The sequence below is a fragment of the Mus caroli genome, unplaced genomic scaffold (assembly GCF_978045245.1).
Source record: "Mus caroli unplaced genomic scaffold, Mus_caroli_1 scaffold_11, whole genome shotgun sequence".
Classification (NCBI taxonomy): Eukaryota; Metazoa; Chordata; class Mammalia; order Rodentia; family Muridae; genus Mus; species Mus caroli.
The window spans coordinates 68,085,836-68,113,612 of record NW_028227266.1 but is presented as its reverse complement, the minus strand read 5'-3'; the positions used below and the strand labels follow the sequence as shown (position 1 = coordinate 68,113,612).

At 38.3% G+C, this 27,777-nt stretch overlaps 1 protein-coding gene across 4 annotated transcripts in view; it reads right to left on the bottom strand.

Moving 5' to 3' along the window:
• Window positions 1-27,330, bottom strand: part of Ice2 (interactor of little elongation complex ELL subunit 2) — a 33,778-nt gene extending 6,448 nt beyond the window's left edge. For 2 of the 4 annotated variants that reach the window (XM_021171916.3, XM_085844762.1), the window contains exons 1-13: window positions 27,217-27,330; window positions 26,152-26,293; window positions 24,650-24,754; window positions 19,184-19,433; window positions 17,844-17,963; window positions 15,973-16,110; window positions 15,333-15,449; window positions 14,768-14,927; window positions 13,856-14,037; window positions 9,848-10,871; window positions 9,097-9,272; window positions 4,434-4,563; window positions 523-607 (exon numbers count right to left, since the gene is read on the bottom strand). In XM_021171916.3, the coding sequence (XP_021027575.1) occupies window positions 523-607; window positions 4,434-4,563; window positions 9,097-9,272; window positions 9,848-10,871; window positions 13,856-14,037; window positions 14,768-14,927; window positions 15,333-15,449; window positions 15,973-16,110; window positions 17,844-17,963; window positions 19,184-19,433; window positions 24,650-24,754; window positions 26,152-26,192 (2,528 nt within the window). In that variant the 5' untranslated portion in view covers window positions 26,193-26,293; window positions 27,217-27,330. Of the gene's footprint in view, window positions 1-522; window positions 608-4,433; window positions 4,564-9,096; window positions 9,273-9,847; window positions 10,872-13,855; window positions 14,038-14,767; window positions 14,928-15,332; window positions 15,450-15,972; window positions 16,111-17,843; window positions 17,964-19,183; window positions 22,861-24,649; window positions 24,755-26,151; window positions 26,294-27,216 lie in introns of those variants that run through there. The other 2 variants (XM_085844763.1, XM_029481542.2) reach the window with 2 other exon arrangements.
• Window positions 27,331-27,777: the final 447 nt, after the last annotated feature.

The window sequence follows — 27,777 nt, the reverse complement described above, 5'->3', positions numbered from 1 at the left end:
GCTGGAATGAACCACTCCCAGTCCCAGCTTCTCTGTATGAAATGGCCATGATGCTACCATAGCCTTTCCTGCCAAGTTGTGTGATAGAATGAGATCATCTGCATAAGCTTTTCCCACACAATGAGGCACTCCGAGTTCTGAGGACCACTAATTTACTTCTGATGTCTAACATTTGGTAGGATGGAGAAATTTCAGAAGTCAGGCTGTCCAATCAGTCACATAGTTCTGGGGGCTGAAAGTCTGTGGCTGTCTCATCCTCCTCTTCTCTACACAGGGCTAAAATGTGTGTTTCCCTGCACTTTACAGCACATGCTCTGGCTCCAGCCTCCTGTGTATGAAGTGGAAAGGCTGGTGTTGCTAGCAGTATGTTTCATTGTAGATGGAAACAAAGTAAACTGAGTTAGGAGACCTCAAGATCTAGAGAGTAATCAAACATTGCCACTATTTAGAGGTACAGGAAAAGCCACCATCACATTACATGAGTCCAGTCTTTTCAATGCCTGCCACAAAGCACTTCCTTACTTGAGTGCTGCAAGTTTTTCTTTTAATTCTTCTGAAGTGATTTCTTCTAGCATGAAAAGCTTTGAAGTAAATGCATCAATATGCCCTAAAAGAAAATACAAAACTTAATGACCCAAGTCATTGTGCTTATAAAATAATAAAAAAATAAGTTACCTCGGCTCTCTATATAAAGATGTTCAACTAAAAAGGACTTTGTATTTCAAAGGAGAGATATATTTCACTGGTATCAAGTAAGCCTGAATTTAAAATGACATACAGATTATGGTATGTTTCATGGTAAAATATTTGTTAAATATATAAAAGTTGGCACATGTCCATATACTCCAAAGAGAATTATTACCCTAACCTCCCATTTAAGAGAAAACCCTGCTCAGCTATGGTGGTCCTGGCTCTCACTAAAGCTGCATCTCCATGAAGTTGTAAAGAGAGGCATGAGCTCGCCATATAAACAAGCAATTAAAGTCAAAGCTGTGCACAGGGGATGCTCTGTAAGTATCAAAGACACATTATTATGAAACTTATAAAAATATAGCTATTTTTTATTAAAGCAATCATAAAGGTCTCTGTGGGTAAAGCAATCTATTCAAAGTCTTATTTTCTTGTATGCCTGATATAAATCTACAATCCACAAAATCCAAAATATTATATTCTTAAAATGATATTTCTGTTGAAGAAAGTAATGTGTACATTTTAAAACAAAATTTGCAGAGGCATGCACAGAGATGCTGTGATATATATACCAAGCGACAGAGGAGATTCTGAGGCAAATGTAATACACATGGGTCAACAGAAAAACCGGGCTATTACTATTGTAGGAAGGTTAAAAACATCACAGCGTAAGAGTAACACCCAGGGGGCTGGAGTGAAGGCTCAGTGGCTAAGAGCACTTACTGTTCTTCCAGAGGTTCTGAGCTTAATTCCCAGCAACCACATGGTGTGCATGAAGACAGTGTACTCATACACATAAGTGAATAAATCTTTTTAAAAAAAAGAAGAGTTACACCCACCAATGCGGGAAATAATGCTTTAGGCTTATTTATATTTTTATGTTTTAGATTTTACTTATATTTTTAACTCCTAATATTTTATTGTCAAAAGAAATTGCTTAGAAAGTAGGTATCAGTCATTAGGACTACAAAAATTGCATATAGTTTATTACCTCCTTTCCATATCTAGCCTACTTTAATCTCATTTGCTTTATGCTCAAAGAAGTTAATTAGAAACATTTTTACAAGACGTCTTCCCACCCAGACAACATATCTGTTTGTTCTCACAGTCATTTGTTATTTCTTAAGCCAACTTAAGTTTCACCTCTCCATCTCTAATGCTCATTATATGTGACATTCCTAATAATAAAGACACATTTTAATGGTTTAACAGCTATAAATAGAGGATATTAAGTGCAAAAAATGTATTTTTGGATGTTTAATAAACCTGAGACTACTAATAGAACTTACCTTAAAAATATTTCAACATAAAAGTATGTAGTATAGTATCCAGCAAATACAGTCTATCAAAGAACTAACTAGACAGGGAATCCTGTACCAAGTGCTATGAAGGCCTACTTCCTCAAGGAAGCTACAGCTCTCAACAGTGGAGCTTTCTAACCTGCCAGTCCACGTGAGTTCTATTAGAGCCTGAGATACTTGTCTCCTCAGCCTTGGGGTACTTGAGCCAGATTTGCGAAGCTGAAATCTCTGGCCACTGTCCTTCAGTAACAACCAATCTCTTTTTGATCACACTTTAAGATGAGTTACACTTGGGAGGCATTGCTTTAGGTAACAAAAATGAAGCCTCTATGTTTGTGAATTATTTACACATAATGCATATAAGTGTTCCTAGCTTTAAATGCAGTATATGTTTATAAAAATGATCATACAAGCAGAAATAATGTATTTTGGTAATAAATGAGAAAATTTACAATTATTTCACTATTTTTACATGTTTTACCAAAGTCTCCATCAACTGTATTTAGAGGAATGAAATATAAAAAAATATGCATTTAGTACACTGCAATTTAAAACATCAAAACCAGCACAATATAACATTTTCAAAAAGTCTTACCAAGAGTAGTGTGAACAGTGCTCACTGCCTTCTTAGACAGCTCCTGATAGAGAAGTGTCTTTCCCCACTGTGGCAACTGGCATACTCTCATCTAAGTTAAGATCAACTCCTCAACTCCTATACTCTGCCCAAGAGTTCCTTTAATTAAAGCCTTATGCTGGTGTTACCTGTCTTTCATGTAACAGTACGGCTCTCGTTTACATCATTAGGTAGTTAGCCTTCACCAAGTCTCTGTGGCAGCGCTTAAAGAGTCTGAGCAGTGGTAGTGTTAACATTCCGAGCCAGCTATTTTTTTTTCTACAGCTCCACCATGCAAGTTTGATTACAATTTCACTTCTGGCACTACTACCTTTTGTGTTCCCCCCACTTACTCATTGCTGGCCAATTCCTTGTTTTCATTATCTATTTTCATAAAATCTCAAACAATTGATCACTGGGAGACAAGGAGGTACCACACCACATATTTGATTTCTGTATACAAACTGGTAAGAAGTACACAGCGACCTCTTTCACAGACTGAAAGAAGGGATGTAGGTAGTCACTGATCATGTGTGTCTGTAATCTACTTCATAATTAGTGGACTGCAGAGCTGGCAGTAAGGTTTATATGCAACTTCTACTCTTAATATACTGTCATAACTGAAGGTCGTGCTTATAAGAATTGCGTAAAGTGAGGACTGACTGAATGTCACCTCTATAGATTTGATAAACATCATAACACTGGACAGCAGATAGAGAAGTTGTGATGAGACTACAGATTTTCTTAAAGGAACATCTCAAAGTTTTTAAGGCGCAAGAGACACTAATCTAGAGAAGGAGTTGAGCATATTTATAAATAGTGAAGCAGGTAAGCAAACAGAAAGCAAATGTGTTTCATGCACCGAAGACTATGAGCTATGGTGGATTTCAGAGTGCCCCAGATTAGCAGCATTATTATCTGAGAGCGGGTTAGGAGCATGAAGACCCAGATCCCATTCTAGACCACTCAATCAGATACTCTAGGACCAGCGCTAAAACATTAACCAGGTATGGCAGTACAGCACTCATTTCAGCACTTGGGAGGCTGAGGCAGGATTGGGCATTTGAGGCCATCCAGATGCTATATAAAAAAACAACAACAACAACAACAATAAGAACTCCCCCAAAATACTCATTACTCAGAATGGAGGGCAAATTTTCAAATAAATAATCACTGTTTCTAGATCAGGCAAGAAAATGCCTATGCTCTGTACTAGGAATACAAAGCTCTACCAGGCTCCAACCTCAAACTACTTACTAATAGAAAAAAGTGATGGCCTAAGAAAGAATAATGATGTAGGGGTAACAAAGGGCAAGTGAAAGAACACATTTAGAGATCAAAAGAAGGAGAAGACGGGGGAGATGGGAGCTAGTAGGGCAGACAGATCAATCAATATTACCTTGTACTGGTATAGAGACCAAGACAAGAGATGACAGAGATGTTCATCGTGTAACATTCCAATGTGAAGGAACAGAATGAATAATGGGAGCATTAACTTGTCAAGTGAAGCACGTTAACCATACAAGAACCCTGGCAACATCTTTCAGAGTCCTGCTAATTTCCTTCTGCTCAAAACTTCAAAACCAAAATAAAGTCAAATGCTGTTTCAAGATGAGAATCCTAAGACAATGAATGCCATTATAAGAAAATCACAAAATATGTGTTAATCGATTTACTAGCTCACTACTACTCTCTGTCACTGCTTAACTAGAGTCAGCGTAAGCAGAGAATGGAAAACAAAGAAGTACAAAATGGAAGTATGTAAAGCTGAATTCAAAGGTAAGCACTTAAAGAGAGTTACAAAGGGGAGAGGACTCCTATAGACTCACCAACATAAAACGAGCAGTTGGAATGCAATAAACTTTCAGTCCAGAAGCGACAGAGCTCGCTTTCAGTCAGAGCTTCAACTCCATAACAACCTTGATACTCTACTTTTGGTAGCACGTAAACTGGAAATTGCTGCAATGCAAAATTGCATTTTGTCAAAGCTCTAAATCTGATCTCCACACACATTCCATGGTACACAAGTGCCCCCAAATCATAAATACATACAATAAATCAAAACCCAAACAAAAACAAAGTTTGCTTTCCAAAGAAAATACATTTGCCTATATAGCCAGTAACTTTTGAGTGCTTGCAGGAAATTTAACTTTATTTTGCATAGTGTAGGATTTGGGAAGGAAGATATGGCTACATTTGCCTCCGAGGGATGGATTCAGGAAGCAGAGGATGGACAAGGGATCACTAACCATCGCCCTCATCACCAATATAAACAGGCACACTCCCTGCCAGCGAATGTGATTCACAGCAGATTCTTTGGAACAGAGCCTGGTACATACAATTGTTCATAGGCCCAAAGCTAAATGCTAGAAGGCAATAACTAACATATACTAATAATTCTCAAAAGAAAAGAGAAAGGACCCTCCCCTCTTTAGACATTAGCCACTCAAATTCCTGAGCAGCTGGTTTTCTAAGAATGAGCATTAATAACCGTCAAGAACAACTGTGGATATTACTAAATTTACAACACAAAATACTTTATTCCAAGCACTAAGCATGTGACAAATCATCCATTTAGAGCTTCCTGGTCAGGATATCAAGTAGATGGAGCAAGATGACTATGCCCATTACTGGTATAAGGGAGAATGTGCAAGCAAGTACCTTCTTGCAGAATACTGTAGCAGATGTGTTTTCTGCCAATGAAAACTTAATTCTTTCTAATGGTGCTGGACATTAAACCCAAGGTCATGTGCATGCTACACAAGTGCTCTACTACTGAGCTATGATACATCCCCAGCCTGAAAATTCTACTCCCAACAGGATTCTCCATTCACTGCTACAAAAGAAACAAGGTTTACAGTACCTACTCAAGTGACTTGGCTAGTTAGCACTTTAGGTACTTTCTTTCACAGATCTAAAAACATTTAATCATTGTTTCTCAGTTTCTGGCTTTCCTAATGTGGTTTAGCGTCTTTCGCACACCAGTGATGCTAAGAAAAATTCAAACAGCATTTCAGCCATCAGCACACAGAATGGTGTGGTTTGTGTGACTACTGATGTCTGTAAGATGTTGAATGGTATATCCCTATAATGTAATGCATGTAATAACCTGGTGAGCCTGCTCAAATGTAGACGTAGGTGGTGCCTAAGGCTTTCCATTTTTTAGAAGTTGTAGTTCTAAGGACCATAGTTTGCACCTGCAGTAAAGATCGCAAAGTGGCTTATCAATTAAAAAAAATTGTTATTGGATTAAAATCATTGTATCATATAATAATTCTGTAGCAAACAAATGGTAAATATGATTAGGCCTCCCAACTTTAAAGCAAATAGAACCTAGAGACAAAATTTCCATTTTCTATTCCATCTCCAGAATGCTGAGAAATTTGGGCCACTGACGGCCCAGCAGATAAACTGCTGAAAAACCTAATAATCTGAATCCACACAAAATATATATAGTGAGAACAGACTCTAGTATTGTCCTCTCATCTCCACACGTTTCATGGCACACGAGTGATCATATGCCACTTACATACGTACAATCAAAACCTAAACAAAAATCTCAAGCCTCATGTCAGAGAGCTAAGAAATGTGTTCAGTGAGATGGTTGATTACAGCAGAAATAGAACAGAACAGATGATGCAAAGCAAAGATGATTATCTTTCTGGATCTTAATTGGATTATATTATTATTTACACATGGAAAGTAATCTTCAAGACACACACACACACACACACATATATATACACACACACATATATATATATATGTAACTTGTATGTGTGTATATATGTATGTATGTGTATATATATATATATATACATATATATATATATATATATATATATGTGTGTATGTATATGTATATTTGAGAGCAGTGTGCTTCACTTTGATATAAAACCAAGTCTTAGATTTACTTTACTTCTATATGCATTCTACTGCCATCTCCAGGAAGTCAGGGGAAGGGCCTGAATGTTTTCTCTCTCCTTAGTATCTACAATTGAAGTGCAAATCTCAATTTGCATCAAGATTTGTGATGTAAAAGTTTCCCATTTCCCCAGAAGGGCAGCTGTAGTCTATGCTGCCTAGGTGAAAGCTTTTCTTGCATCTGTTTGCCAGTTTTTACATAAACCTCTTAAATCCTATGTCTGTTCCTAAACAGATAGTTCACATTTAGTCTTCTCAGTACCACTGAGTAACTTCTATTCTTCTTAACATATTGCATCTTTAAGAAGTCTTTTTTTCCTCAAGACCTAGGATGCCAACCTAAAATTTCAATAACTGGATCTGAAATTGTTAACCATTTTAAAATGCAGCACCCAGGATATATGGTTAACTGGCAGTCAAGAGCTACTAGCTACTTAGCGGTTAGGTGGCCTGGAATTCACAGTTCTACACAGAATGTGTAAGCTTCAGTTTTGCCTTAGTCCACATCAGCCTCTTCACTTCTGTTCTCTCAAACTGGTTGTCTTTAAGTTCTCTTCAAACAAGAGCTTTTATAAGCACAGGTGTTGCTGGCTTTTTTGTTGTTGTTAGTTTTTTGTTTTTGTTTTGTTTTGTTTTTTGAGACAGGGACTTATTACTCTGGCCTGGAACTTAGCATGTAGAGTAGCTGGCCTCAATTGCTGACAATACTCCTGCCTCAGCCCCCCAAGTGCAGAGTTTTGTTGAGGAAGATATCAACAAAATAAAACTGCAGAGGGAAGGAAAAAAATCAGAGATGATAGTTTTGAACATCAGGAATTGTGCAAACCTGAAAACCTTGTCTAAACAAGCTGGTTCTCATGAAGGAAATACTGCAAAGATACACTCTTAAATGGCAATATCTTAAAGTTTTTCAAACTAGTATGGATTCCTTACAAAGATTCTTAGCCTTCCAACCCCTCAAGTTTTCTCATCTCTTTATTGAGTTTCTGTGTTGCTAACATTTCAGAAAGAGAGAAAAGTGGGGCACAAGTCCAAGGGGTATACGTTACAGTACGGAAATCATACCATGTGTGCTAACCCAGCACATAAAGGACAACAATACAAGGGGCAAGCATTCCAGCAAAGCTTTCAAGCTTTACTCTGAGTTTGACAGTCAGAAATATGACTTCTATTTAGATATTCTTTGGGGCTCAATTATTTTGACATCTTGATAAATAATTTTTCCTAGATGGTTATAGCTTGATATTTATAAATTTTACTTTTTGAGAGAATTACAATGATCCTACCAAGTTATACTGGTCAATAATTAAACTGGTGTCCAAAGTTTCCCTGTGCTATTTTTATTTAGGAGATACTGGCATCAACAGTATTTTGAACATATAAATAAGAAGACAAAGTGGTACAGATTCACAAGGTAGAATGTGAAATGAGGTTGCCTACAAAAAAATGAGAGCACAAAATAAGTATAAAAATAAAAATTAAAACACACACACACACACAAAGGGGATAGATTGTTCAGCAGTTAAGAGCACTGGCTGCTGCTCTAGAATCCAGGTTTGATTTCCAGAACTCATATTATAGCTCATAAATGTCTGTAACTCTAGTTCCAAGGGACCTAAGTCCCTCTTCTGGAATCTTCAGACAACAGGTACTCAGATGTGGTACACAGGGTCATGCAGGGAAAACACCAAAGTACATAAAAGAAAATAATGAAAAAGCTTACAAAAAGAATACAATTTAAGACATTGTCTTGACCTGGTGAAATGGCTCAATGTGTCAGTGTGTCAGCTGCTTCCCACCAAGCTCATGACCAGAGCTCTATCCTAGGAACTCACATGGCAGAAGAAGAGAACCAATTTCCAGAAGTTGTCTCTGACCTCCACACCTCCATTCACACATGTATGTGCATACATGTATGTGTATGCATGTACAAACACATACCCTCTCTTAATAAATGAACATTTCAAAAAAAGAATGCTTTTAAGAAACAATAAAAGACACTTCAGTACTTCTACTTCTTAGCAACCAATTAAAACATGCTTCTCTTTATTTCCCAGACTCCAGAAGTCACGTGGAGAGTGTCAAGTGATCTAAGAGAAGCTCAGTTGCAGAAGGGATACTGGGAAAGCTGTAACAATCATTTGCTTCATTTTCTGAGGAGACTTTATATCACACTCCAAAAGGAGCCAAACTGGTGCCCCAGCAGCCTTAAACTCCAGGACTCTTAAAGTTTCTAAAAGATGTTGAGAAATGTCTCAGGGTAAAGAAAGGGCTCATAGGTGACAAGAAAATGCAAAGTCATACACAGATAGGAGTGTTAGTCTGGTCAAATCAATCTAAATGACATTTTCCCTAGAGTTTTTATGTACTAGTCAAGGCAATTACTAGCATTTATGATGATGGAGTGTGTATCTTATTAAAACTGATTTCAACATCTTACTAAAAGAAGTTTACCCAGAAATATTATAGGAGTGGTCAGTAATTTAAAATCAAATTTTGTTAGAATGCCATATTTAGCATTTGGTATTATCACTCGCATTGCCACATCACAACTGTCAGATAACTTACTCTTCTGATCTTCTTCCGTTTTTTGGAGCGTGGTCTCGTCTCTACCCTCTGGACGCTGCACCGCACAAGTACCAGCAGGTCTTGTAGGCTGAACAACTTGTAGACAAAGTTTCCTTCTTGAGGAGCTGTATACTCTGATCTATCTTCCACATAGTCTTGAAGTTCATATGGCAATCCTTGAAAAACACTCCTCATTACCATTTAAAAGTATGCAACCCCTTTATGCATTGTAATCTGGGCTATAGCAACTCAATAATTGTGACTGTCAATTCTCCACCTTGGGCCATATTTACTTACAGACATTGCCTCAGAAAGCTGTCAACCAGAGCTTTAAGGTTCTTTTCACAAATACCTCCACGAGCACTGGGCAAAACATGCATCAGGGTGATAAGCATTGAGAAGGAAGAACTTTAAAGGCCCCACTAGTCCCAAGCCAGGAGGAATGAGGAGCACTGTCACACTCCTTCTGTAGTCCACTACAGAGCAGACAGAATGTCTGGGTAGGCCAATGACTGCGATCCCCTCCATAAACTTAGTAGCCCAGGTATATGCCAAGTAAACAGATTATAGCACATAAATAAGTTGGATAGATATACAAAGAGGACATATTTCATACAAAGTGATCAACAGACTGAAATAAAATGTTAGTGACTAGGTAAAAATTATAAAATGGGTTATAATAGTATGAAAGAAGAAAGAAAAGTTAAAGAAAAGCAAGAGACAAACTGGTAAGTTCTCGATATTCACTTACGTCCTTTAGGCTTCTGAAACGCAGAGGGCCAACTGGATTTTGGCCAGGTAGTGGCATCCAAAGCAGCAGAGGGTTGCTCAGAAGCAGGCGGCTGTTTACATTCTTCTGAATTAGTCAAGGGCAACTCAGGTACTTTCCTGGAAACTGGTTTTAAAAGCTCATCCTGCATTTTTAGAATTTCTCCAACTGGATCAAATTTTTTGTAGACTCTTTTGATAGGTTTCTTTAAAACACAAGATTCCTCAGAAACAGTAGTAGCGGCCTGGTTCCCCGCAGAAGCCTGTGCTGAAGAATTTGGCCTAGAACCTAAATCAGCTGTCTTTCCATCACAACTTCTACTCTCTGTATCAATGATTAAGCAGTCCTCATCTGTATCACTGCCACAAGGAATCCCTTTCTCACTTTCAGCTGCTTCTGATGCAGTAGCTGTGTTGTTAGGATTGTTTGCATTCCCCTGATCACCCTGTCTTTCATCATTGGTACACAGCACACCTACGTCACTTTCCTTAGAAATTCCCTCAGTTCTGTGGACTTCATTATCTTGTGTTAGAGATTTTGCATTGGCACTGAGAACCTCTTCACCACATGGTTCAAGTCCTTGATCATCTTTATTTTTGCACCCTTCAGGACCACTTTCCACACCAGAGAATAGCTGTTTCTCCTTCTGTAATTGTTTCATCAGAATCTGACATAAACTTCTAGAATCATCAGTAATGTTAGGTGTAGCTGATGCCTCAGGTGTAGCTGGTGCCACAGGCATAGTGGGTGCCACAGGCATAGCTGGTGCCACAGGCATAGTGGGTGCCACAGGCGTAGCTGGTGCCACAGGCACAGCTGCTATTTTGGGGACTGCGTGGACATCTGTCATGAGGGGTGCAGAGGAGTCACTTTCTGAACTTGGTGACCTAGGTGGACTAGTAGTAGTTACTCCAAAGGTTTCAAGTTCTGTGACATCACCATCAAAGTCCATATCCAAATTTTCCAGAGTTTCAATTTTCCGGCACTCACTAGCTTCAGTGGGCATCTTGGAAGAAAATATATTGATACATTATTAGGGAAAAGTCAGGTCATAGTTACTTAATGCCCTTATCAATAACATCATAGTTCATGTTTTTAAAAGTAGAAAGATGTCTCCGTGAGTAAAAGGATTTCTATGCAAGCATAGGAACTGAGTCTCTATCTCCAGCACCCAAGCAAAAGCCAGACATGGTGATGTGTGCCAGTAATCCCAGTGTTCTAGCAGAGGAGGGAGCACGGTGAAGGAAGATCCCAGGGACTTGCTAGCCAGCCAATTCAGCTGAAAAGGTTACCCTCCGGGTCAGTGAGAGAGTATATTTCAAAAACTAAGGTGGCGAGTAATAAAGAAAGATGCTCAGTGTTGACCTCTCTGGATTCCACATGTGCATACACACACTACATGTCCCAACCTTCATATTTATACAACACAGCAGAAAGACAAGTCTAATAGCTCCAAAATGTATACAACTTACATTCAAGTACTTAATTTTGTATTCTCCTTGAAAATGGTCACATAGACAGTCAAGGTATAATAGCACAGGAAAATAAATTGTGAAATGCCAGACCTAAAGTTCTCTCACGTATGCTCACTTCATATACCCTGGGGGAGAACCTTGAACTTGGATGATCAGGACAGTTTCTTCATGGCTGTTAGGCAATGGGAAGGCCCATTAGCAGAGTCATTCTGTGACTTTTATCTTTCTTAATCTACTTTGTTTCTTTGTAGCACTTCTCATCTCTTGATATGCACTTGCCACCAGGATATATTCCAAAATTAAAATGTAAAAAAATAAACCATAAAACAATTTGGAAGTGCTTTATGATACATCTTGAAAATATCAATGCTCAGATGGCAAACAGAAAAAATTATAAACATGTAAAAATGAAAACATCAACATCCTTAAAAGACTGTAAGTTCTTAAAGGTAGAAAAACATTTTTTTATCTTATTTTAAATTGTTTGATTTCTTACTTGACTAAAAAAATCTCTGACCATATATACTATTGCTGGGCTTTCTTTGTCCTTACTATAAAACAGCCCCATTTCTGTCGATTTTCCTATTTCTTAATGTATCCTGTTCTTCTTCATAATATTTACCAGTACCTGCTATTTCTGCTGTTGCATATGCAGTATGTGTTGTCTACTACAGTGTAAGCACAGAGAGACACCAGGCTGCATTCCTATTTACCCATCTTTAGCACACAGTGAATATTTGCAGAATGGATTATTTTCTATAAACAAAATATTTCACTTTACTAATCATAGTAAATTACTTATGTACACATCATTAAAACTAATATTTATACCACGCCAACTGTCACTGTAATGTTTGCATGTAGCTTGAACTCAAATCGCTAATAAGTAATGTGACAGCCATCTTACAGATGGCCTCTGATGAGACCATTCTCTGTTCAGTTTTGAAATACAAAATACTATTAACTATGGCTGCCTTCCTGTCTTACAGAACCATACTAACCGCTACCTCTGTCTCACAGTGCCTCTGCTCCTGTTAATTAACCTCTCTCCAGCCTTCTTCCCAGCTGCCCTTCTTGGCTTCTGGGACGACTGCTCTGCTGTCCCCTTCTATAGCCTTATCTTTTGGATGTCACGTTAGAAAGGGAACTCACATGGCATTGGTTTTCTGTAACTGGCTTATTTTATTTAACATTCTGATCTTTGGGTACATTCATACTGTTGCTAATGACAGAATTTTCTTATCTTTAAAGGTTTACTAGTATTCCAGTGTATATATACATCCCATTTTCTTGTTCCAATTGCCCACTCCTGGACACTGAAGCTGACTCCATATCTGGGCCAGTGTGCATAATGCTGCAATCAACATTAGGCACAAGGGTCTAAGCTCTTTGGTTTGCTATTTTCTTTGAAGTATCTGTTCACTAGACAGTTGCTGGAACATATGACAGTCTTATTTTTAAGGGACTTCCTCACTGTTTTCTGAGGTGGCTGAACTAACTTGCATTCTGAACAAGTGCTCCATATCCTCCTCAGTGTGTATCTTTTTGTTACTTGTAAATTCTGACACAGGTTGCACAATTGCTGCCTCAGCTTCCCAAACAGTGGGGCTACCATATGAGCCACATGCCTAACTAGCACTAGTCACTTCTGTTGTTCCACTTTTACTCTGAGAAGATGATACCTCGCTGCAGTTTGTGTGGATGAGGGATGTGGAGGTCAAAGGCTGAGGCCATGTGTCCTCTTCCTCAGTCACTCTCCACCTTATTGTCTGAGAGGTGAATACTCTCTCGGAACCTAGAGCTCTCAGTTTAGCTAGGGTGGCTGACCAATAAACTCCAGAGATCTCCTTGTTCTCTCCTTACCCACCCAGTGCTGTGCCTACAGGTATGTTCAGTCACACCTGCTTTGTATATGGGTGCTCGGGATCAGAACCCAGGTCCTCATGCTTCTGCAGCAAGCACTAGTGACTGAGCCTTCTCCTTGACACCACATGGTTTTCACTTGCGTTTCCATTGTCATGGAAACTGGTGATGGTGAATATTCTTTCATATATTTGTCAGCTGCTCATATATCTTGTTTTAGAATGTATGCTCAAATCACTGTGCTGGTTTTTAAAATTTATTTTACATAAGGGGGTTAGAGAGATGGCTCAGGGGTTAAGAGCAACTGCTGCCTTTCCAGAGGGCCCAGGTTCAGTTCTAAGCATTCACATCAGGGGCTCACAACTGCCTGCAACTCCAGAGAATTTGAGGCCTTTGGCCTCTGAAGACACCTACTCTCACATATACATATTCACATGCAGGCACACACCTACATATAACTAAAACTAAACATATTTTAAAAAATCATAAGTGATACACAAAAACTGCAGTATTAATCACATACCATGTAATGTTTCATTGCATGTATATTAAAGACTATTTTAACTACAAAGTTTAGAGATTTGCAACATGAGTTTATGCTTCAAAATGATAAACAATATATCCTAAACAGGGGAGAAAAAATATTACATACGTCCACCTCAGAGGTGTACTCTTCAGGTTTGTCCATAAAGACAGCAGAGACTGGAACAGATGTGTTTTTTGATATTATATGTTTTAATGGAACTTCATGGAAGATTTGATTTCTTTCTCTCATTGTCATTTGCTTTCGAGGAAGTGGAGAATTGATATAAATTACTTTAACTGGTTTGGAACCTTAAAATAGAAACAAAAACAAGTGGTGATTACTATCTGGTAGTTTTAAAAGAGGAAAAGGATGCATGGCAGAAGGATCACTAAACAGAGACAGGATAGGAAAATGGTGTCATGCCCATCGCATCTGTCTCTTTTGGATTACATGTCTTTAAGCCCCTTAGTACCAAAGGACAAGGGGGCCCAGCCAGAAGGAGAAATGTGTTCTAACAATGTTTAAAGGTTTCTGGGCTTTAGAACTAACTGGAAGATAAACTAGAAGATAGTTTGGAAGATAAAATGACCAAATATGAACCAGACTGACAGGGGAACTAATGTGCAAACATTAATTTACTGGTAACAAAGGCTATCTTCTGTCAACACATTTTAATTCTGGTTCCCAATTACAAAGCAGTCCTGGAAATTTGTCCATTGCAAGCTATCTAATGCGATGCATTCCTTCATCTCAATGACAAAAAAGGAGTCCCGCGTCTTCCCCTATTTCTGGCTAGCCTGAGTAATAATTCCTTCTCTTTTTCTCACCCCTACACATGACTGCAGGTACCACAGGTTCCAGCAGTTTTATTGTAACTTTACAGCTGAATAAGCTCTACTGAGTTTAAATGTCAGATTCTCATTCTCCTTAAACAAAGATGGAGACCTGTGTGTGGCACACAGCCATCTATGTCTGCATAGCTGAAATGGGGGAGTTCCAGCCCTTTGAGTACATTATCTGGGATACCAAATCACGCACCTTCCACAGCTATCATCTCAACACACACTGGAATTTCCCACTGCTCCTTGTAGCTTGGTCCATGGTTATTGAGCAAGGTGAATAATGCTTGGCTAGTCAGAGCTATCTGCGGATGGTATCTTGAAACAAGCTTCTCTGCGTTCGGGTCTTTACTAATATCCTGAAAAACAATTGTGTTCTACATTGTGACATTGTGATTTATGCTTCATAAATAAACAGAATCATATGCACCTTATTATCTAGGTCATTCTCAACATTTCCACTACAAAGTAATGAGGAGGAAAGAGAATGTTATGGAAAGAATGTTAGAACAACCAGGATTCATGCTTTTTTTTTGTTTTGTTTTGTTTTGTTTTTTGAGACAGGGTTTCTCTGTGTAGCCCTGGCTGTCCTGGGACTCACTTTGTAGACCAGGCTGGTCTCGAACTCAGAAATCCGACTGCCTCTGCCTCCCAGTGCTGGGATTAAAGGCGTGCGCCACCACGCCCCACTTGAATTCATGCTTTTTGTGTAATACAATTATTAAGATTATTTTAAGTGTTTAGAGAAGCCTCTTGAAACTTACACAGTGCATAACTTCAGCTTTTTGCTGTGGGGTCTCAATGGAAGACATGTCCTCTTTTGAGAGCTGTAATTTCACAGGCATCGAGGGAAATGCTGTTTTTACAAACTTTGCACTGCCCTAAATAAGTGAAAAATGAATGTTACTGTCAAAGCCTTCATGTATTTTTCTTACAACACAGAAAACTTAACTGAAATTTCAAATGTCAATCTTAGAATTTCCTCTAGCTAAGACATTCATTCACGATTTTGCTTGACAACCATAAGCAATGTTTTTGTTATTGTTATTGCATATAAAAAGGTCTCTTGAAATCTTCCTGCCACTTTAAGTTTCACTTTTTTAAATGAAGCATAAATCACAATACAGAAGAATGAAAGCACTAAAATATCCTTTCCATAGACTTATTTTTCAAGCATTTGTGAATATATCTTTAAGTGGGGTTCCCTACTTTATTTGAAAAGTATTAAGGAAAGTGGGAGGGAAAAAAAGTCAAGAAACAAAATTAGTAGCTATATTTTTAAAAAGGTATTGCACCTGCATCATGTATCTCAGAAGTATAAACACAGTGTCCACATGAGACATAAATGAGGTTTCTAGCTGAAGCCTGCAGTTGCCCCCTTCATCTTCACAGAATAAACCTTACCAAAACAAGAAGAGTCTTTTCCAGCTTCAGTCCCATCTCTGTTTTGAAGGGGAAGAATCCCATTAGGCTGGTAACTTCATGAAGAGTATAAAATTCTGGGTACTTTTTCACTTGTCCAATGCAAGCTCTTAGGAGTTGCTGGGAAATAGAAAATAAAAACTATTCATCTGTATTATACTTCCCTAACAAATGTTCTTCAGTTACATATGACTATACATTCCTTAATTGCAAAGTTAGATCCTTTTCAGTCCTTCCATCTTCTTCCAATAATCCACACGTTCTGTTTATTTCTTATTTGATCTAATCTTTGTTTTTATAACAAATTTCAACCTAATTTCTTAAAATAGTGATATTTAATAATACTAAAATTAGTGATCTTATTCAATTTTAAAATTATATAAAGAAGACAAGATTTTTTTATACTTCTTAGGAAACTGACAAAAGAAATGAAGCCACATGAAATTTTCTGCATAATGTATTACAGTAGAGCAATACATGAAGCTGGGCCTGGCCATATGTGCACATTCCTAAACTCTCAGTACTTGGAAGGTAGAGGAAGGAGGGCCAGGAGTTTGATGTCAGCCTAGGCTACATGAAAACCTGTCTTTGAAAAAAAAAACAATGACTAAGTACTTAAGTTTCTTCTCCAATTTCCAAAATATTAATGACTAACCAGGAAATGTATTTGGGAAGAAGTATTCATAGCATTACCCACAGAAAGCATATACCTATGATAACATGAAAGTAACTCAGAGGAGCAGAGCATCACTGGGGGAAGTTTTGATCATTTTAAAAGCACACACATGTGCTGTCTTCTAAGGTACTCATCTTTTGTCAGTGGGTGGTAGCTAGAACTTTATTTTTTAGTCAGGCTTTCACTGGATAGTGTTCTGGCTGGACTAGAATGCATTACATAGACCAGGCTGGCCTGGAACTCACAGAGATCAAAGATCTGCCTATCTCTGCCTCCCAAGTGCTAAGATTAAAGGCATGTGCCATGACACCAGCTAGGATGTATTTTAGATCACAGAAGCTCTAACTTACATCTTTACCTCCTCCTTCTACATAGTTACAAATGTTTCAAGTTACAAATCAATAATTAGCTTAGTACATTTTAATTATTTATTTATTGGTGTGTATGTGTGAGAGAGAGACAGAGAGAAAGACACACACACACACACACACAGAGAAAGACAGAAACAGAGATGGGGGTGCAAACAGGCAAGGGGCAAGAGACACTTGGAGGAGTCAGCTCTCTCCTTCTACCATATGGGTGGGTGGGGGGTTCCTGGGATGGAAATCAGGTAGACAAGCTTGGTACATATGCCTTTAGTGTCTGAGCCAAGTCTTGCAGTTCCATATCCCGTTCCTCTTCCTGATACACATGCCCCACTGTGTTTAACACTTGAGACTGTGTTCACTTATCTCAGCACTTGCTCAAAAAAAAAAATAATAATAAAGTAAGCAAGCCAGCTAGCTCCAAGAGGAAGCATTTACACGGCTCCACTTTCATAGTTGCTGTTGCCTGCTATCAAATAAAGAATGAAAGACTGATGGAAAATTCCAGAAACAAGAACTTCCTAAGTTCTAAACTGTGAATAATTTTGAGCAGCACATTAAAGCCTTGTGACACCCAGCTCTGTCCAAATAAGTCATTTGCTCAGTAGCAAGCCCAGGTACGGACTGCAACCTACCTACCTTTACACTCCACTGAGCTGTCAGAAGTTCTACATCACACACTGACTAGTGCGATGGTCTCTTTGTACTACATTGCTAGAGCAGATGGTTCCCTAAGCTGCAGGGTCCTCACGCACTTAGAGATGCAGCTATCACCAATTGCTCAACAGTTTATGGAAATATGATCTTTTTACCTCTGTGAAGAGACGGGCCTCATCAGAAAGCATATTATAATCCTGTGCACATTTCTTTGCAGAATTTTGTAAAAACTTTAGGAATTCATTAACTTCTTCATTCACATGTTTTTTCATATCCTTTTAAAAAGAGCACACATTTAAACTTTCATTAAAAGTAATCACTCATCAATAGTTGCCCTAATACTTTGAATTTCAAAGCATCAAATAAAAAATCTAGAGTGAAAACCAAAAAGAAAATAATTGAAATATTACTATATAATTAATAAGCTTGTTAAAAAATTCTAGGGTATAATTTATTGTTAGATTGCGGACTTAGCATGTGTGAGGCATGGGTTCAACGCCAAGGCTCTATGTGTACACACACACACCCAAACCCATTAAAAACCCTTTAGAAATAGAAAAGCAAATGACCAAAATTATAGAATATGCATAGGAAATTTTATTTCTACTTTTTAAAAAGACAAACATCTAAGAAGAAAAAGAGCAAACTGTCTGGGAAAGTTACAGCAACTGCCTGCTGCTGGGTGTGGTGGCACATTCTACACCCTCGGCACTGCAGGAGGCGCAGCAGTGGTTGTTCAGTCAACCTTGGTACCAATGACTGCGGACAGCTTGGAATAGGTAAGTCATTGTTTCAAAAACAAAATGGTAAGAAAAATAGAAAACAATGGTTTATAGATACACGGAGATTTTATTAGTACTTGGTGTATTTATTTAGGTAAAACAAGAAATCACCCATTTCCTCATATAACATAGGCCAAAAAAGAGAAAGCAATTATCTGGTGTTGGTGAAGGTACCTGCACAACCTTTTGCCTTACGAAATGAACAAACAATTCAAACCTTTTGAAGAATAATTTATCAATCCATAACTACAGCCCAATGCTCTAAAAACAAGTACAGCCTTTGATCTTAAAACTCTTATTTTAAAAATACTTTATTTAAAGAATCTATCTTTTAAAAAAAAATCACAGGAATACACAAAGAATTTGTTAGGAAGACACTCAGCAGAGCATCATCTCTATAAGAAGAGACAAGGACACAATTTACTCAGAACGGCCCCAGCAGGCTTATAAAGATGTTCTTGCTAGGACGTAAGATGAACTAGAACTAGGGCACCACGCAGCAGAGCAGGTGCCAGGACTACACACAATAAAATCAACAGAAGGGTTAAAGTGCCAACACTGTAATTAAATTCCTTTCTTTCCCATTTCTGTAAATATGACTACCTAATAATAAGAGAAATAAATAATACATTAACAATGGCAAAGAGAATTAAAGGAAATGTAGAGTTATTTCTTAATTTTTGATATTTTTACTAAACAGAATACACACATACCAGATACTGCAGGTATTCATTTGTATTTGTTCCAACAGTCTTGGAATTTGAGGGGATCTTTGCATATTTAGCCAACAAATCCACATACGTTCTCTGCTCTCTCTGTGAGAACCGAGAGAAGCGAGGATAAGGAACTCTTGGTTTGGGAAGGAGAATCATCCCAACTTTTTCCTTTGCTTGAGTTGCTGAACTAACTGCAGGCTCATTTTCTACAGAACTTGCTGAGACACTCAAATTTTCTCCTATACGTCTGGAAAAAAAATACAATTTACAAATATGTGCTTTTCACATGAAGATTACTATCATGGAACTTATGGTTCTCAATCAAAAGGGAGAATAATATGGCATGATTAACAGTAACTTCTGGATTATTATCTACTCTGCCACCTGCATTCTGATGTTCAGTCATTTAGCGTAGATTAAGTATTCTCCATGAAAAAGACCTCACTGCAGGTTTACCTTCAGCCACCTGAGAGAGGGGGAGAGGCACACTTCAACTAACTGCTCTACTTGGAACTTCCCCCTTTTATTAAAAGGGGAAATCATAATGTGAATTATACTAACATTTACTTATTACAGTGCTACTCAGTTTTTAATGCTTACTGTCTTCACTAAAGTGTACCAGTTAATATGGTGAACAAAGAACACTGAAAACAGAAATAAAATGGGGTCACAAACTTGAAGTTAATTAATTCTCTGAAATTCTTAAGGTTTCCATCGGTTACCTCAGAACTTAAAAATAAAATTCTAGTATCTGTCACATTTTATGGCAGCAGTAATGATTTTAGAAAGATTAGACAATTCTATCACATATATGGCTAAATTCACAGAAATGTCTCTATGCTTTTTATGGACGCAAAAGAAAAACCATGGCACATCTGTAAGGAGGTGCTGCTGCAAGAAGAGGTAAAGCGTAGTAGCAGCCAGAGAACCTGATGTTAGGCTTGTTTGTAAAATGACAGCCCAATAAGTAAAACTACCTATTTCTAGTAAGATATATTACTATAGATTATCTTTTTCATAATAGTGTCTATCTTTGCTATTCAGTTATTTAGTCTACAATTTGAGGAAAAGGGTAGAAATCTACCAAAAACTCTCTGTTCTTGGTCTCCAAACTCTGATTTCTGCCACTGTCATTGCTTCTTTAACTTGATTCCAAATTAAACAAGAATTCATGGAGGAAAGGAAACTAATGAAAAAGAATGAATATTAACTCATTCATTAATATGCACTGGTATCTATAATTGCTAGTGTATGCTATGTCCAAGAGCTTTAACAAGTAGATTACAATACAATCTTCAATCGCCATGATGTTAAGTCAGTGGTTTGACAAATGAATGAAAGAAAACTACATCCATATGAAAGAAGGAAACTAACTTACAAAGGTCTTTTTTTCTCTTACATAAAAACAATTTTATAATTGTTACTCTGACACTACATTTTTCCCCTATGATTATTTCTTAGTATGCTTCATTCTGCTTCTCTTAAATACATTTTCATTATGGTGTTTGGTGCTGAGAATTGAATCCAGGGTCCTCTTATAGGTTATACACATGTCATACACTGTAAATGGACCATCTCCACAAATCATCCCATCTTCTGCTGCAGGAATATATCTGCACAAATGCATTATACATTATATAATACAGCATAGGTATTATTTTTATTTCACATTACATATCTAGAACACATTGTTTTTAAAAGTTATTTGTGTTAATGAGCTATCAATTTAATTTCTAATAAAAAGTACATAAATTCTTACAAATAGTTGTTAAAAATGAGAAGGTTTGGGCCTTATCGATAATGTTGGGAACTATTAATTTATAATAGTATAATAAATATAGTATAAATTCCAAAGTCTGGAAATAGCATTTTCGAAGAGGGTAAAAACCTTCCTCCCCCAAATAAAGCAAAGTCATTTTATAACACTTCAGAGATACACTATGAATGAAAAATTCAACAAATAGCTACTACTTAGTTAAAGAGAAAAAAATTTTGGAAATTAAAATTGTGGCATTCAGGCTGACTCTAGAAATACAGACAAGAAAACACATACTTAGCTACCAAAGTTTCTCCAGTAACTATAAAAATAAGCTCGTTTTAGGTTAACAAAATGAATATTAACTGCTGATCTTGGTAGAAATGTATTACAGCAAATTGATTTCTCACTAGAATACGTCTTGAGAGCTATTCAAACCTAACAGTATTGTGTCCGCAACTCTTAACAATACTGCTTCACAGCTGTCTCTCTAAATATGAGAACATGTCTGTCCTCCTGGCACAAACTGGCAAATTTAATTAAGCTGCAGCAGCAACGAGCTGCTGACTCAGATATGCCCGAGTAGGAATGTCAAGACACTCCAGCAGTGTAAATTGGCCACATCCAGCAGAGAATGCACGGCAGCACATCAAGATCATTTTCAAGTGCAGCGCTGTCAAAATCTTCATCAGGTGCAGCCACAAGTCCCCAGCAGCACTCCCCACATACATTACACCACTGCATTTTATTCCAGCTGATAGTTTGAAGCTTCCTCCTTCATTTTGTCAACTACCATTTTCCTTTTTATTTCAAGTTGCTATGAAATAAAAGAAGGTTCCAAGCAGTTTGCAAGACTCTTAAGTTGACTAGTTTGGCAGTTTCTTTAAGAACCACATTTGGAAATGATATTTCTGGGCTCCATCTCAAAGTCTTCCTAAATCTTGTAGTTTAGTTTTCTTTTATATTAATCAGATTAACAGTAACTATATCTCCTCATCAAATTCAAAACTATCCAGTCACTTGTTGGCTCAAAACTCAATGATAAGGATCTCTAATCAGAATGTTTAATTTTAGATAAAGGAAGATTTTTATTTCTCCATGAAAAGCTCTTTATTTTTCTCATTTACTCTTGGCTAAACTTTTTAAATACTGTAATGAACTTGATCTTCCCAGGAGAAAAGCCATACTGACTTTCTACCTTACTCACACTGCTACTACCATGCTAGTCTGGCGGTCCTTTTATCCTATAAACAGGCATGCAAGTGCAGCAAGTCTAGTGAATGTTTCTTCTGAAATTAAGAGTAAACACCTTTTAGTGATGAGATGGGGCTGATTTCAGTTTTGAAATCAGCACAATTAAAGGTATATTTTCTTCCAACATGCTAGAGAACACAGCAATTACTATATTATGGAAAATAATGAAGAATGCTTTTCCCCAGCAAGGAAAGTTCTAAGTAACTGAACTCCAAAATCAGTTCCTTGCTATAACAAAAAAAAAAATCCAGAAACATGAATCAATGCTTTGTGCTTTCCTCTTAAACTAAACTGTAAATCACACTAATAAATCATGCTATGTAAAAAAAAAAAAAAAAAATCTAAAGAAAGGAAAGCCTATTCTAAAAAAAAGATTTTAGGAGGTTTTTGTTCTTTTTGTTTTTTTCCTAACTGCCAGCAAAATATCATTTCCTTTATACAGCTCATGCCTAGGAAATGCTGAGAGAGATTGCAAAGAACCATCAAAATAACAAAGCAGCAGCTACGGTAAGACGAGGACTACTATTGAAGTCAGCCGCAGCAGCCACACATAGTCCTAGCACTGAAAGAGGCAGACGCAGGCAGAGCTTTATGAGGTCAGATGGGTCTAAATGATGAGCTATGGGCTAGCCAGAGTTACATAAGGAGATGCAGACATTTTTACCTGAAACAATGAAGGCAGAAACAATTGTAAGAACTTTCTAGAAAACATACAATGAAATTTTATGCAGCTATATAAAAATATGAAATCAGACTATCTATAAGGAAATGGATACAATTAGAAATTATTCTGTTAAGCAAAATAAGCCAGAATAAGAAATAAGGGACAAAGGACTTACATTTAAAACTTTATATTTGTGTTCATCTTAAATATATTATACATGCATGTGTGTATTTGTAGGTCATAAAATTAGGAAACGAGTCACTGGTGGAGAGAAAGACTTAATTAAGGGAGGTGGGAAATCAAGGGGATAGTTAATAGCATGTAGTAAGAAAGCAATGAGTTATTATCTGGGGCAGAAAGGGAACCAGCTTGGGCTGTAGAGAGAACATGGACAGAGGGAATGAATGGGAACACAGTATAATGGAATGTATGTATGAAGATGGCATGATGAACCCATTATTTTGTATGCTAACCTTAGAAACAAAAAACAAACAAACAAAAAAACACCAAAAACCAAAAACTAACCAACCAACCAAACAAACAAAAAACCAACCCTCAAATAAACAAACAAAAAACACAAAGAAAAAAATGTCCCCAAATCCAGACTAAAGGGCTTAGAGAAGACACTGGGAAAGAGAGAGAGCAGAGAGCTTTTCAATAACCTCTCTTGTTACAAGACACATGTACTCCTTGCAGACGCACAAGGTCAACCCTGGAGGAAAGAAGAAACTTCCAACAGGTGGAATGAGAAAACAGGACACCAGAAGAGGACATGCCCAGACAGAGAGAGGCCTATGTTCCTGTGGTTTTTAATCATCTACTGATTTGCCTTAAATTGATAAGTCTTACCTACCTATACTTAACTACTGCTGTGGAAGGACCACCACATTTGTGTTAATGTTTGCTATACACTTTACATATTTATCATTCCTCACTTCTTGTCAGCACATACACACCTCTGAAGTAGTGTAAGTTCAAAGGAAAGAAGAGATAACAGAAAAGAATGTGGAGAGGATTATTTAAAACAGAAACTTAAGTATATCCAAATGTTGATCAAAAGCAAGAGAAAATGAAGACAGAAGTGTAAGTAGAAAAACAGACTGAAAGAACACTGAGAAGATGGAAAAGGTGGGGAGAGAAAGAGTTCTTCCACTGTAAAAGCTCATAGGATCACAGAAGATCTAAGCTCCTTTGCAGGAGGTCTCTAACTCCCTATCTCTGGTCTCCAGAGTAACCTACAACAGAACAGACACAGTCAAACAAAAGGGAAAAGGAGATGCTACAGGCGTGAGAGCAGGAGGACTGCTGAGTAGTCACTTTTATACCAGAGAAGGAAAAACTCTTGTGACGATTTGGTACCATCTATTAAAATATAAAATATACACAATAATTTGTATGATTTTTACCTTACAGAAATAACTGCAGAATTTCTTTAAAAATTCCCACACAGGACTTGCTACAGGGATTTAAAGTACATATATAAAGAATAAGCAATTATTAATTAAGATTAAGGGTAAAATATTATATGTATACATGAAAAATACAACACTGATTTTTAATGACAGAATTATGTTTTATGGTGTTCTGATGTAATTACAACTATGATCTCATTCTGTGTATATAAATATACAGCTGTGTATGGAGAAAGGTAAATATCAAAGTGTTATCAGCAGCTTTCTTCTATTTTTTACATTTTTATAATTCAAATGTTTACTATGAGAGTCATAAAATTTCAGTTATCAGAAAAACAGCAATGAAATGTAAAACTAAATAACCAAGTGAACATTACCTGTTAGACAAAATATAGAGTTCTTTTAAACTTGGAGCCATGGAATGGTCTTTATAATTTTCTGGAGAGAAAAATGCTTTAAGGCCATTTTTGGGTGTAACATCCCTGTGAAATAAAGTAATTTACTTGTACTTGACAATTCAAAATCTCATGTTAGACAAAGAAGCATAATGTTAGAGCTGTAAGTTATAACCTCCACCCCAGCGTTTCCCAATCACCTCCTAGCCAGTTTAATTTCATGTACCAGATCTTGTGTATTTACGTGTTTTACTTCTTAGATAGCTTTAAGCTTGGGGCAGTGTGAAATTCTCAAGGTCCAATAGTCTGTTTTCCTGTAGTATACAAATAACTTCAGAAGCCTGAACAGTAAAGGTGGGACAGAATGACATTTAATCAAGGGTCTGTCAGGGCCAGGGCTCACCTCTGGCATGAATAGTAATGTTAAAATGTAACAACTTATTTTTGATTTGGGTACTATTGTGCCAAGTGAAAACACTGGCCCTCCTATTTACTGTTAACTTGATCTGACTTGTTAAATGGGGTGAATGACAGGCGTTTCCTAAACCCATCCCTAAAGTGATAAGTTCTATAATATCAAAATTAGTTTGAGACTAATACAGCCAGTGTTGGTTAAATGAAAGAAATAAAGAATTGAAGTCCTGAGATTAATTAATTTAAGGATTAATCTGTGGGAATGGAAACTGTAACACATCAAAATCACTTTGGTTTCACGGTGCCAGAGGAGTGTGGGAGCATCCGCACAGCGCGGAACTATCTAGGGAATACCTAGATATCATGAGAATACCTAGTTCTAGTACTAGGAAGAATTTTAAATGATTCAGTACAGGCTGGACATGGTGGAACACACCTTTAATCCAGCACTCAGGATGCTGAGGCAGGTGGATCTCTCTGAGTTCAAGGCCAGGCTGATCTCCATAGTGAGCTCCAGGTAAGCCTGGAGACCAGAAAGACCCAGCTCCCAACCCACCCCAAAATATCCCATTATAATTGAGACTGATACGTTATGGTCAATGTTGCCTGAGTGAAGGAATTAAACTGAAATGTTGACAACAATTTGAGCACTTCTCCTCCACAAGAAAACTGTAATCATGATATGAAATTATAACTAAGAACTTGAGTGTTAGGTTGTCATTTTAGGAATTGAAATCTTTCCAGCTAGGGGGCTGGAGAGATGGCTCAGCAAAGGTCCTGAGTTCAATTCCCAGCAACCACATGGTGGCTCACAACCATTTGTAATGGGATCTGATGCCCTCTTCTGGTGTGTCTGCAGACAGCTACAGTGTACTCATATACATAATAAAAGAAAAACTTTTAAAATCAGTCAGCTATAACTCAACAAACTTGGTATATGACAGGGTAATTTCTGAGACTCTGGGGGCTAAGAATTATAAACTCTCTCCAGGCCAGAAATCTCCCTTCCTAAGATACCCACCATCCCCAGCTCATTCCTCCACAGTGGATCAGGAAGAGGACCAACTCACCAGTTCAGCCTTGGTTCACTCATGGTTAGGCTAGAGCTCATCTTCCTAGAATTCTCCTTCACTCTAGCCCACAATTATTTCAGCCGAGCAGTGAAGGCTCCCAGAGTGTGAGAATCGAATCCTTCCTAGAGTCTACAGTCAACTGAAGACAAACAAAAGGTCAAGATCAAACCTATATCACCTTGGGTGAGAAAGAGCCTTTGCTTATTAGCATCTACCCTCAAGTGACTAAAACACACAGGCAGGCAGAACGATTCTTTGTAGCAGAGATGGCACTAGAGTCCGTTCCCTTTAACTTATGCAAGGAGTGTTAGCCTCAACATTAGCTGAGTTAGTAAGACCCCAAACCAGAAGGGTGCCCTGTGTTCTCGCATTGTTTACATTATGGCAGGGCTGTCTTCCCTTTCCCTCACTCCCTTACCACCAATACAAATCGTGTTTCCATTTCCTCTAGTTATAGACAGCTATGGAGACGGTCTATGACATGCGATGCACACAGAAAAGGCTCTCTGGATCCCAGGGACCGTGTCATGCGATGTACACAGAAAAGGCTCTCTGGATCCCAGGGACCCTGTCTTTTTCAAAGAGAACTTTGCACTTGTGACACTCAGGCGCGAGCAACTCCAGAAAACAATTCACAGGCACCTTTAAAGGTGTCATCGGAATTAACGCTGTAGCTTGACTTCTTCACTCACGCTGGGTGTCTGTCCCTGTCACCCCGTGCGGCCTTGAGATACTTAGGAGTCCAATGCAGGAATTGGTCTCTGGGTCCCTGTGGGGTCTCACGGGCGTCCCTCTCCGCCTACCACCTACCTCTCCTTTCCCCTGAGTGTGGGGCTGAGGGGAAGGGGCGGGAACTGCAGGGAAGCAAAGGAAGACAAAAGTATCGGGGAAGGAGAGGGGACGAAGGAAGAAAGCCTTAGGGCCTGTGAGCGAAACCGCCGAGGAAGGCCTGTGAGCAAAGTCCGGGGAGGCGCTGCCTCAGACCGGGGTCGCCATGTTCCCTCTCCCGCCCCTCGCGTCCCCGACGAGCCGGAGCCCGCGCGCAGCAGCTTTTCCGCCCACCTCAGGGTCCCAAGCGGCTCTGGCCCCCGAGAAAAGCCGACGTTTTGACACACGTTTTGTGCTGAACTCACTGCTGCCGGCCTAGGAAGGCCTCATTTAAAAGCCCCGAGGGCGCCCGCACGGCCGCGCGTGATGACGTCACGCGAGCGCCGCGGGATGGGCCTGCGCGCGAATGCACTGGGAGGACTGGCCACAGTGTTAAGGGACCAGGTAGACCCGGGCTGTGACTTCAGGCTTCCCTCATTCTGATCCTGACTCGTCAGTAGTTTCTATGTGTGTGCTGATTGTCTGTCTGTCTTAGAAATAGTGTCTCAAGTAGGGCAGGTTCACTTTAAATATCCTATGTACTCCAGCCAAGGCTAACCTTGAACTTCTCATCCTTATCACCCTGAGTGTTGGGATTACAGACATGCACCACCACCACACCCCATGTATACGGTGTTGGAAAGGGAACCTAATCTTTCAGGATGCCAGGCAAGCACCCTACCAAATTACATATTCAGCCCCTATCATCAATTTTTATTACATACAGATAAGGGTTTTTGGAAAGGTCTAAGTAAG